The 12,274-nt window shown below is 41.3% G+C and overlaps 1 protein-coding gene and 1 non-coding gene across 7 annotated transcripts in view; one reads left to right on the top strand and one right to left on the bottom strand.

The window, feature by feature from the left end:
• Nucleotides 1-12,274, top strand: part of SIK3 (SIK family kinase 3) — a 243,572-nt gene that overhangs the window by 164,592 nt on the left and 66,706 nt on the right. For all 6 annotated transcript variants that reach the window (XM_030331847.1, XM_030331850.1, XM_030331848.1 and 3 more), the window contains one exon: nt 2,370-2,531. In XM_030331847.1, coding sequence (XP_030187707.1) covers nt 2,370-2,531 — 162 coding nt within the window. The remainder of the gene's footprint in view (nt 1-2,369; nt 2,532-12,274) is intronic.
• On the bottom strand, nt 5,034-5,142 carry LOC115526581. Its single transcript, XR_003972642.1, has one exon. It is a non-coding gene; the product is annotated as a U6 spliceosomal RNA (small nuclear RNA).

Raw genomic sequence — 12,274 nt, 5'->3', positions numbered from 1 at the left:
CGTTCAGCAGATCAAGAGGTGGGGATATTGGCAGCATAACCGATTTGTCCAAGGACAACCAGCGTGTCATTGTGGAGATAAAATAGGACTAGGCTGCATTCCACCAGCTCCTGGCCTGTGTAGCAATTTTGAGAACTTTCCAATCGTTTTAGGAAAACAAAGTACTTAGAAAATATAAAGAGTCTTTTTTTTTTAATAAAAGAAAATCACTTATTTTGGAAATCACGAAATTAATCATTCTGTTGTATTTAAGAAGCTCTTTGATGTGTTCTGGTAATTAGTATTTACTGCCAGACGAATGTCTCTTGGGCATTTTAATTAATGGGTGGCTTGGCCAAATGAGCTTCTGATGGTAAACCTTCATAAGGGTTTATTTTTATGTTTCTCAAGAATAGCTGTCTCTTCAAAGCCCTTTAATTAGACAAAGTTTAGCAGCTAAAACATATTATTAGAATAATTAGGCCTTGGATTAAGAGGAACAGGGGGTCAAAGGAGCAGGTACTGTTAGAGAAGGGCGTCTTAAAATAAAACCTAGCGTTTCACATGTGATGGATGTCCAGTTCTTTAACAGCTTATATTAAGTGACTCTCCCTAGTTAGGGACTTCGTGTTGTTTCAAGTTCATTTGACAGATCTCACCTGAAGTGTGAATACACCAGAGTGCACACTCGTTTATCACTACCTCTGAACTCCTGGATAAAGTGGTGGTCTAGACCTTAACCCTCTAAGCTAAAGGCTTCCTGTTTTCTTTCTTGGTTTCTACTACCTTGGTCATCTTGGCTATAAAAAGTGATTGCTTTTTGAGGAAAATGCTTCAAAGAACTGGTGTAGGAGCCACTTGATAATACTAACAATTACGATAATTCCATTGAAGGGTCTTTCTTAATAATTTAAGTGATCCTCTAAGACGCTGTTCTTAAAATTACTGTAGTATTTGATCTCCAATATTTTATGCTCTTTGTGGTCAGAATGCTCTTTGAATTATTTGAAAGTCTGCTGTGTGGATGGATTGTCATTTGGCTCCCCTTCTTCACGCGCTACCCCGTTCCTTGTCCTAAGCCCTCCATCTTGGTAAGCACTACGAGGGCGTATGTTTTATCTCAGACTTCCTCTTTGTGATGAAGAAAAGATCTATCCGACTGGTCCTGTGGGTGATCAGGATGGTGCCAAAGACAGTTGGGTAGGAAGATTGAAACTACTATCATTGATGAGCAGACAATAATACACTTGTTTATATCGTCTGATTTTTTACTCTCCCAGTATCTCAGGATGCTTACGATGGCAAATGTGTCCTTCTCCCACCTAGATTGGTTAGTTTAAGGATAGTGCCAATGAGACTATTGGAGATTTTAGGTAGAGCAAGCTGTCTTGCCAGTGTTTCTAATCTCATCAGCTGTTATGATCTGTGTATGTTGTTAGATGAAGAAATGGGTTGAGGATTCACTGGTTCAGAATAAACCTGCCACTATTAGAAAAAAAGTACTTACTTTTCTGGTACTGGTAATTAGTACTGGTACTAATTGGTATTGGTACTGGTAATTAGTAATTCATGGTATTGGCTATGGGTCAACCAGTTCATTTTTAAATATAGAAGATAGTTTGATTTATAGTATTACAAAGTTTATCACATGTAAAATCTTTTGCTATACCTTAGTTAGCCACATAGCCAATGAAATAATTTCACTGAGGTGGTTAAAGCCTCCTTTATTTTCAGTTGATGTTGTCTGTAAAAACTAACAGCGTTTTAAAAAATACTTGAAATGCAGACGGAAAGATACCGACATATTCCAGTAGGATGCATTCCAGAGTATAGTCACCAAATAAGTACATTTTTATGTTAAACTATAAAACTTTGAGAAAGTGGAAGAGATATTAGCATCGATGGGCTCCTATATAAAGCTGTTTCCCCCTTAGCAGTGACTAACTTGTGTCTACTCTTCCCCCAAATGATTGATTATCGTGATTCTGCTTTTTGAGTCACGCGTTAGCACAGGAAATATTGCTGATTCTTATCTTCATGTATATGTTTGCTGTGTGTATGTAATCTTTTGCAATGGAGAGAAGAAAGAGGAGGTGTTGAATGTTATGATTTTCCAAAAATACCATTAAAAGCCTCAGAACTTTTTTTTTTCCTTCTTACAGTAGAGCATATGTATTCTTATGCATAGTTAAGTATACTTAAAACGGTTTGGATACTGCTCGCCGATGGGTTTTTATAGATACAAACTAGAGCCACAAATGTTGCCATTTGTTTGTTTCACTTCTTCAACTGGTCATCTGGTAGGCCCCCTTGCATCCCTCCTGGAGTCTACCTTTTGAAATGATACCAGGGTGCAAAATGAGAACTGACTGTGCTCTTTTTCACCACAGACCACCTGGTGGCCCACGGCAGGATGGCAGAGAAGGAGGCCCGTCGGAAGTTCAAACAGATTGTGGCAGCTGTCTATTTTTGTCACTGTCGGAATATTGTTCATCGTGATCTAAAAGCTGAAAATTTGCTTCTGGATGCCAATCTGAATATTAAAATAGCAGGTGAGAAGTGTGTTGAGGATGTGAAATAGGAACAAAAGAACTTTTCCTTCAAGGTTCTTAAGCCAGGGATTGTCTGTTTCCATCTACTCAGAAAGAAGTAACGTGAAAATACAAGATTTGTGTGTTGGGGAGGGCTTGAAAATTGATAAGCTCTAAAAATACATTTATGTTATTTTTCACGCAGTATTAGATGGAACTAGGCCGGGGAACAAGAAGGAAAAGAGTGATGTTTAAAGTTCTCTTATTTTGGGGGCGCCTGGGTGGCTCAGTCGGTTAAGCGTCCGACTTCAGCTCAGGTCATGGTCTCTTGGCTCGTGAGTCCGAGCCCCGCATCGGGCTCTGTGCTGACAGCTCGGAGCCTGGAGCCTGCTTTGGATTCTATGTCTCCCAATCTGTCTCTTTGCCCCTCCTCTGCTTGCACTCTGTCTCTCTCTCTTAAAAATAAATACACATTGGGGCATCCGGGTGGCTCAGTCAGTTAAGTGTCCAACTTTGGCTCAGGTCATGATCTCACGGTTCATGGGTTCGAGCCCCCTGTCGGGCTCTGTGCTGACAGCTCAGAGCCTGGAGCCTGTTTCAGATTCTGTGTCTCCCTCTCTCTCTGCTCCTCTCCCACACACACACACACACACACACACACACACACACACTCTCTCTCTCTCTCTCTCTCTCTCTCCTTCAAAAATAAATAAACATTAAAAAAAAAGTACACTTAAAATTCTCTTATTTTGGTTGACAGTCGTTTTTGAATAATAGGGAATAAAGTGTAGAATAAAGCAGTGAGAACAAATGTTAAGCTTGTATACTCCATCAGCTTTACTTGAAGAGGTGGATTTATGGCACTGCTGGTATAGAGCATGCTTATTGTGCAGACTGCAGTTTTATGATAACTTAGGAAAAACAGATCTTCTATTGGTTTAAAGGCAGTCAGTCTCTTTGTGTGCTCACATTTCACTCATCTGTTCATCTGAAGGTGCCTAAAAAGTACTTTTCACTGCCTCGATCTGCTCCTACTTCTGTTTTAATGAACGATCAGCATTTGCCTAGCCAATACAAGCTCACCACCTATTGATAAAAGAAAGTGGCTGCAGTCTAGACAGAAACTACAAACATGAGTAGAAACCAGTTTTTTTTTTTTTTCTGACAGTTTTCAGTATTGCATTGGGTGTCCCTCATCTCATGGGTCAAAAGGGAGGTGGCGGGGGGGGGGTGTCTCATATACAAAACGGTACAGCTAGAATGTAATTGCCCTGGAAGCCAAAGTAAAAAGCAGTTCTAGAGACTTCCCTCCTTAAAAGGGTGGGAGTGGAGAGTTGAGACACTGTTCTATTACAGGTTAAAGTACCTGCGTTGTACCCTTTCAGGTTGGTGACTCTACAGACTCTTTTGTGTAGATGAGTCTGTCCTCTTTCCAGGCTCTACTTTCGCATCCTTGGAATGTCACCTAACTTTTTATTTACCTATGTTATGCTGATAGATGCACGGTTAGTTAGTACTTTCTCATGGTTGTAAGCTCTTGGAGTCCTGCATTTGCCCAGTACGTAGTAGACAAGAAAGAGAAGCTTTCTTTATCTTCTGTAAAATTGCATTTTTCCTTTGTCCTGATGTCTGTTTTCTGTTCTCCAAAGCTCTCTAGACTCTAGCAGTTCCCACAGAAGTGGGTAGTATGGAAAGCCCTGGCAACGTCAAACCCTCTTTTGTAATTTTTCACTGGAGCTTCAATTAAATTAATGGTAACAACATCTACTAAGCGTCACAATCCTTAGAAGTATAATAAAATGGTGTGTTAGTTTCCTATTGTTGCTGTAATAAATGACCACAAACATAGTGGCTTGGAACAATATAAATTTATTATCTTACAGTTCTAGAGGTCAGAAATTGGAAATGAGTCTTTTTTTCCTTTTTAAAAATGTGACTCCGTTTTTTAATTTTAATTTCAGTATAGTTTTTTTTAATGTTTTTATTAATTAATTAATTAATTAATTTGAGAGAAAGAGAGCACGCAAGCAGAGGGGCAGAGGGGCGGGGGGAGACAGAGGATCCAAAGTGGGCTCTGTGCTGACAGCAGTGAGCCCGACGTAGGGCTCAAACTCACAAAACGTGAAATCATGACCTGAGCCAGAGTGAGACACTCAACCGACTGAGCCACACAGGCGCCCCTTAATTCCAGGCTAGTTCATTTACAGTGTATATTTTTTTTTTTTTTTAATTTTTTTTTTTTTTTTCAACGTTTTTATTTATTTTTGGGACAGACAGAGACAGAGCATGAACGGGGGAGGGGCAGAGAGAGAGGGAGACACAGAATGGGAAACAGGCTCCAGGCTCCGAGCCATCAGCCCAGAGCCTGACGCGGGGCTCGAACTCACGGACCGTGAGATCGTGACCTGGCTGAAGTCGGACGCTTAACCGACTGCGCCACCCAGGCGCCCCTACAGTGTATATTTAGTTTCAGGTGTGCCCTACAGTGATTCAACAATTCTGTACATTACTCGGTGCTCATGAGAACACATGGCACGCTTCACGAATTTGCGTATATCATCCTTGTGCAGAGGCTGTGCTAGTCTTCTCCGTATTGTTCCACTTTTAGTCTGTGTGCTGCTGAAATGAGCACCTGAAATGAGTCTTACGGGACTAAAATTATGGCGTTGGTAGGACCGATTTCATCTGGAGTCTCTGCAGAGTCCATCTCCTTGCTTTTTTTCGCTTCTAGAGGTCCCTGTGCCCTTTGGTTCTGGAAGTTTCCTCACAGCACTCGTGCTCCCATTGTCACATCTCCCACTCCTGCCCCGATCCCCTGCTTCCTCTGAACAGGACCCTTGTGGTTACAGTGAGCCCTCCCGGATAATCCAGGATGATCTCCCCATCACCTGTTCACATCAGCGGAGGCCCCTTTTGGCCGTAGGTAGCACACTCACAAATTCAACGGGGTAGGATGTGGCTGGCTTTTGAGGGGTTTTATTTAGCCTGCCACAGATGGGATGGTAGTGTTTTTTGGATTATTGATTTGGGTAGTGAGCTAAAGGAAGGCCCTCTTTTTCTTCTCCAGTTGTATTCTACCTTCACTGAACAGAGGTTGAAGAATTTTTATGCTTCCTTGGTTCTTGATTTTGACTTTAGAACTATTTTGATTTAGTTACGGGAGATTGGTATGGCTCTTTGTTTTTGTTTGAGAAACCGAGTGTAAAAGCAGGGGTCGGTGATAACTGAAATTAGAAACTCCACGGACAAATACTTGGGTAGGAAGATTTTTAAATGCTTTTCTTTGTTAATAGTTCCAACAAATCCGCGTAGTCACCATCAGAGTCTCTACCTGCTGGTGTATAATTACAGACTCCTAGGAATGCTGGCAGCCAGCCGTGTGCTCTCTGTGTTAACACATACGGTGAGAGTTTTAAGTTTATTTAACCAGAGTCTGCATTTTTATTATTTGTTTTGCCAAGAGTGCTGAGCTCCACTGGTTTTGTGCCCTGCTGTTACAATATCTAACGTTGTCTTTGCTCGTCATGCCATCGTTACATAGTCCCTTGCCTCCCCATCCACGGTTTTGCCTTCTCTGGTTGCACTTAACCCACGGTCACCTGTGGTCCAGAAGCAGATGGTCTTCCTCATATGTCAGGTATGGTCAGAAGGTCGGTAGCAGCCCAGCACTATGTCACGATGCCTCGCTTCACTTCACGCCGTTCACCTCACTTCGTCTCGTCGCATAGGCATTTTATCATCTCATATCATCATGAGAAGAGGAAGGGTGAGTGCAGTACCAGAGGATATTTTGAGAGAGACCAAATCACATAACTTTTAGTACAGTATATTGTTATAATTGTCCTATTTTATCGTTAGTGATTGTTGCTCTCTTACTGTGCCTGATTCATCAATTAAACTCTATCATAGGTATGTGTGTATAGGGAAGAACATAGCATATAGGGTTCAGTGCTATCCACAGTTTCAGGCGTGCACTGGGGGTCTTGTATCCCCTGTGGATAAGGGGGACTATTGTCCTCAGTTTCTCAGTCATTGCTTGAACTCCCTTTCTTATACAGCAATTAGTAGAAATTCCGCTTCTCCTCTGCTAGGTTGTCTCTGCTGTTAGTGGGTCAGTGGGAGAGACGCTTCTAGTTGAAGCTTACTACAGCATGACGAATTTTGGAGAGGTAGATTGGGTGATTGTGACAGGTTAAGATCGGAGAAGTAATGAAATCAATTCTAAATAGGATTATTTTCTTTAATTAATTAAAAAAATCTTCAGAGCGCACGCGAGTGGGGGTGAGAGGCAGAGGGAAAGAGAGAATCTTTTTTTTTTTTTTAAGTTTATTTTATTTTGAGAGAGGGAGAGACAGAGAGAAACCCAAGTGGGGGAGGGGCAGAAGAGAGGGAGAGAATCCCAAGCAGGCTCCATGCTCAGTGCAAGATCATGACCTGAGCCAACATCAGGAGTTGGCCGCTCAACCGACTGAGCCACCCAGGTGCTCCTCCTTCTGGGGTTTTAGAATTAAAAAATTCTTCTTAATGACGGTAGCAAACCTGTCTTGTATAGAATTATTTAAAAGATGTTTCTGTAATTAGCAATCCAGAATAAACATTGGTGGTTTTCAGAACAAAGAATTCTATTTCTGAAAGGCAAAGTTACCAAGTGTAGAACTACAAATGTGTAGTGGTCCTCTGAACACATACCTATTGTTAAAGGTTCTTTGTTCAGGTGTCATGGGCAGCAAATGCTTAGACCTCTGGAAAGTTAAATAAACCCAAATTACATTTATATATGTGTGTTTCATGTATATGTGTACATATGTACCATGTTATATGTGTATGTATGTATACAGCACTTTACAAAGCATTTTCACACGTATTATTTAATTTTGTCATATTTTGCACGCAAATACAGCTTATTTAGAAAACATTAGAGTCTCCAAAAGATATACCTTTAACTTTCCAAAATTTGGAATTTCTTGTAAAGAGCACTCATGCGAATCTCTTTCATGTAGAGGGTCCAGCACTGGGAAAGAATGGGATTCTTGGCCTCTGACCTTCCACTTCTCGTGTCTCGGACACGTGAGGATCCACAGAGGAGCCAATTAAATGGGGCGGGGGGAGCACAACACCTCTCTCAGCCTATGGCCTGCATTGCTGAGTGACAGTGTGTTCACCAGCTACCAAATTATAGTCTGATACAATAGAAGCGATGTCACAAGGCACGCCATGATTCATTATCCCATTAATTGTACAGTCTAATTACCACAGAAGTTCAGAGGATGAAGAAACCACTTTAGTTTGTAAAGTTCCATTAGACTCTCAGTGCCACAGGGACTGTAACCACATCCTGTGTATTGCCCCCCCGCACCCCCCGTGGACTAGCGTATGCCTGTCCTGTAGTAGGTACTCAAAACTTTGTTGACCTGAACTTTAGACTGGTGACAAGGACATAAACGTCCTGTTGAGGATATAACATTTGAGGTGAGTGTAAAGGATGAATAGAACTCTTTAAGTGTAGGTGTAGAGGAGAGAATTCTAGTAGGATTAGTCAGTCAGCAAATGTTAATAAAGCACCTGCTATGTGCAGGCCCTGATCTACGCACTGGGGATACAGCTGCAGGTAGAGTAGTCCCTTGGAACTAACATTGTGCTGGGGGGGGGGGGGTAGGCAGTGAACACATAAACAAATAAGCCCTCATAAGGACTATGAAAATGATGAAATCAACAGTGTGCTAGAATGACTTTGTGGGAGAGAGAGTGCTTTTAACCAGGATAGTCAGAGCCTTCCAAGCAGAAGGAAGAGCAGTGCAAAGGCCCCAAAGAGGTGAATTTGAGTTTGACAGGGTAGGAGAAAAGCTGATGTGGCTGGAGATGATCTCTAAGCGGGGTGTGGAAGGAGGCGGGATAAGAGAGCTGGCAGGGGCCAGTCCACGTGGAGCTTTACACTCGTGCTGAGGATTGGGGCTCATACTTGGTTACAGTGGGAAGCGGAGCCGGAGAAGTACGGGCAGCAGTAGAATGGACGGGGCGTATTTGCAAGAAAGGTAAAGCAGCTTGGCTGGAGGGAAGGTTTAAGCAGGGGAGTCCTGCCTGAGAAGGCGGGGGAGAGGCCAGACTGTCAAATTGTTTGAACACCAGGCTCAGTAAGTCAGATTCAGGACGGATAAGGGAAAAAAAGGCGGGAGAAGGGTGAAAGGACAGGGAGAGCAAATGGGAAGATCCATTAAGAGGCTCTGAAATGGTGAAATCCTGTACCGAGGTGGTGATAGGGGACATGAAAAGGAAGACGACACAACAAATACAAGAGTGAGCAAACGAAGAATTTCTGTGGATGGTTGACGACTCACGTATCTGGGCCAGGAAGAGGGAACTTCCAGTCAAAGACGTGTGTAGAAATGGAGAAATCAGATTTTCTTATTGACGGAGTATATTAAGCTATCAAGGGAAAATGGTGTTGTCTTATATTTAATGCTATTTGAAAGCAATTTTAATACTTGTCCCCAAAGATTAAGTAGAGAAATTTCTATATTTATAAGAGATTGCCTAAGAAAAGACCTAAATGTGGCCGCTTACTCCCTGAAGCAAAATTATTTGAAATACTCAGACGTTTTGAGAATGTTTTGAAAATTGTGGAAACTTTTTTTTTTTTTTTTAACCTAAGGAAGTTGGAAACTTTTCTCTTGAAATGTCGACTCCTAGAATGGTCTCCATGAGATAGTTTCCACTCGGGTGTTATTGTTTTAGTTGGCAGTCAGTAGACAGCAGAGATGCGAAGCGCAACTACAGCAAAGCCAGTGTTTTGGAAAGAATTTCCAGAGTGCACGGATTTAAGGTACCGTGGAAATTTTTGACCTTAATGCGGTTGAGATCTAGACTGTTTTATCTCTTAAAAGTGAGAAACTACAACACTCCATGAATCCACTGACTCTTCCCCTTCAGTATGAATTTGCTGAGATACAATCGCATAGGGAACACAGGTTGTGAGCCTCAGGTTTCTGAGAACCCTTCCCCAGTGTGGTGGTTGGTGTCTCACAGCCCATGGAAAGTCCTTCCGGATATTCACCACAGCCGTCACAGAGTTTGTATCATGGTCGTAACACCTTTATTTAGGGAATCTCTCAGTGCACCTCCCTGGCTACCGAGTAATAACTGGAGACCTCGAGAGGCCCTGTGACTTTCCTGAATTCCCGTCACAATAGAACCTGGGCGTCGCAGTGCCTTAGAGCCTGCCCTCCCTCTGAAATGATGTGTGACCCTCAACTAGAAGGTGCTAACGACTTTCATGTATGTTGACCCTTGGGAATACAGTTTGAAAAATGATCTCTTCTGGTTCCTGTTCCTGAGACTGGAGCTTACAAAAACGAAAAATTGACACACTCTCATTCGGAAGGCATTTTAGGGACACACACGGTTGATTTATTTTGTATGAAAAAATTCTGAAGTGAAAATTCAAATGAACAGATTTTTGTCGGTCATGGTTCCAGGTTACAAGTGAGGTCTTACTGATCTTGAAAAGTGACTGCGTCCTGCTAAGATCAAGCAGGTTTTCTGTTTACAGGGCCTAGCTCACAAATAGCTGTGCTACCAGTACAGAAGCATTGCCTCTCAGATTCTCCCACTGTGGTTTCCCTAACATGGAGGGGAATGAACTCACACAGGGTGGGGGTCAAGTGTGGGATTGATGACCTACCTAGCCTGGAATGGTTCACTTTTTAAATCACATGCTTTATTTTAAATTCATGCACGTTTTGTTTTCACCTCCATGTCCTACAACATTTGTTTTAATATTAAAATTAGTCAACTTTATTTAACATAGAAAAAATTAATATTCCAGGAAGATGTGTTTTATTTAGCCTATGGTTTCACATAACTCTTGGCATACTGCAGCGTTATCCCTGGGGGTATATAAACATACATGAGTTCAAGAAACCTGAGAATAAAGATTTTCTTCCCCCAACTACAAATTCCTCTTACACAGACTTTTGCACTTGCAAATCATTTGGGGGATAATTAGAAGTCCGTAAATCAAGCAATGATTTAGGCCTCCTCACCCTCCTTCAATGGAATAGTTTGAGAGCCTCTGAGGGTAAATCAGGCGGGTCTACCTGCTAGAGGGGAGCGAATGAGCACACTTACCACTCAGTAGGTCCCTTTACTGCTTAGGTGAAGCCGTTGGCTACCATGGTAGTTTTGACTAGGATGCAGTTTTTTATCATATTTTATTAAATTTACCTCCGTAATGGACCATTGGACAATACAAAGCATATAAGGGACACGGATGTCAAAATTCAGTTAATGGAAATAAGAGTAGTAATTCAGCAGTGCTTCGAGACAAACTTTACCAAATGAATGGTCTTCATTTGATCGCTGTTCTCTATAGCGCATCACGGTCTTTGTAGGACCTCAAAAACCACAGTTTGATACACACACGCAAATATACATACATGTGCACAACACGGTATCCAATTTGCTTTTTTGGGAAGAGAGACTATCCCAATATAGAGATTATCCCAATATAGAGAGACTATCATAATGTATTATTTGCACAGAGGTACTGAACTTGCTCACCCATTTTACCACTTGCAACCAAAACATGAAAGTGACTCAGACAGGTTTGTTCTTTAGGTTCAAAATGTAAGCATTTCAAATACCAGGGCATGAAAAGTTCTTGGCTGTTTCAGACGTTATAATCTCAATATGTATGTGGCTTCCTGACTAAATATGAGATAACAATTTTAAATTAATATAGTGAGTCACTTTTAAAATGGGAAACATTTCTCTTGTTATAATGACTTTAAAAAAAAATAGAGGTATGCTTGACATATAACATTATATTAGTTTCAGGTATACAACATAATGATTCAGTATTTGTATATATAGTGAAATGATCCTCACAATAAGTCTAGCTAATGTCCATCTTTACATAGTTACAAAATAATTTTTTTCTTGCGATGAGGACTTTTAAGATCTACTTTGTCGCAACTTTCAAATATACAGTACAGTATTACTATAGTCACCATGCTGTCTGTATATTATATCCTCATGATTTATTTTATAACTGCAGGTTTGTACCTTTTGACCCCTGTCACCCATTTCACGCAACCCCACCCCCCTCCCCCCTGCTTCTGGTGACCACCAGTCTCTTCTCTATATCTATGAGCTTGTTGTTGGTTTTTTTTAAGATTCCACATATAAGTGAAATCATAAGATATTTGTCTTTCTCTGTCTGAGACTTACTTCACTTAGCACAATACTTTCCGGTCCATCCATGTTGTTTTGAATGGCAAGATTTCATTCTTTGTTATGGCTGAGTAATATTCCGTTGTGTGTGTGTGTGTGCATGCCCTGCATACATATACATACATGCATATATGCACACACACACACACACACATATTCTTTATTCATCCATTGACAAGACAGTTAGGTTATTTTCTTGGCTATTGAAAATAATGCTGCAGTGAACACAAGGGTGTGTATATCTGTTTGAATTAATGTTTGCATTTTTTTTCAGGTAAATACCCAGAAGTGGACTAGCTGTGGACCATATAGTATTTCTGTTTTTAATTTTTCGAGGAACCTCCGTACTGTTTTCCATGGTGGCTGCACCAATTTACATTCCCCCCAGCAGTGTACCGGGGTTCCCTTTTCTCCACATCCTCGCCAACACCTGTTATTTCTTCTCTTTTTGCTACTAGCCATTCTAACAAGTGTGAAGTGATATCTCATTGTGGTTTTGATTTGCAGTTTCCTGACGATTGGTGATGTTGAGCATC

Source organism: Lynx canadensis, chromosome D1 (assembly GCF_007474595.2).
Source record: "Lynx canadensis isolate LIC74 chromosome D1, mLynCan4.pri.v2, whole genome shotgun sequence".
NCBI classification, from domain to species: Eukaryota; Metazoa; Chordata; class Mammalia; order Carnivora; family Felidae; genus Lynx; species Lynx canadensis.
The sequence above is the reverse complement of the archived record's forward strand: the minus strand, read 5'-3'. Positions and strand labels throughout refer to the sequence as shown.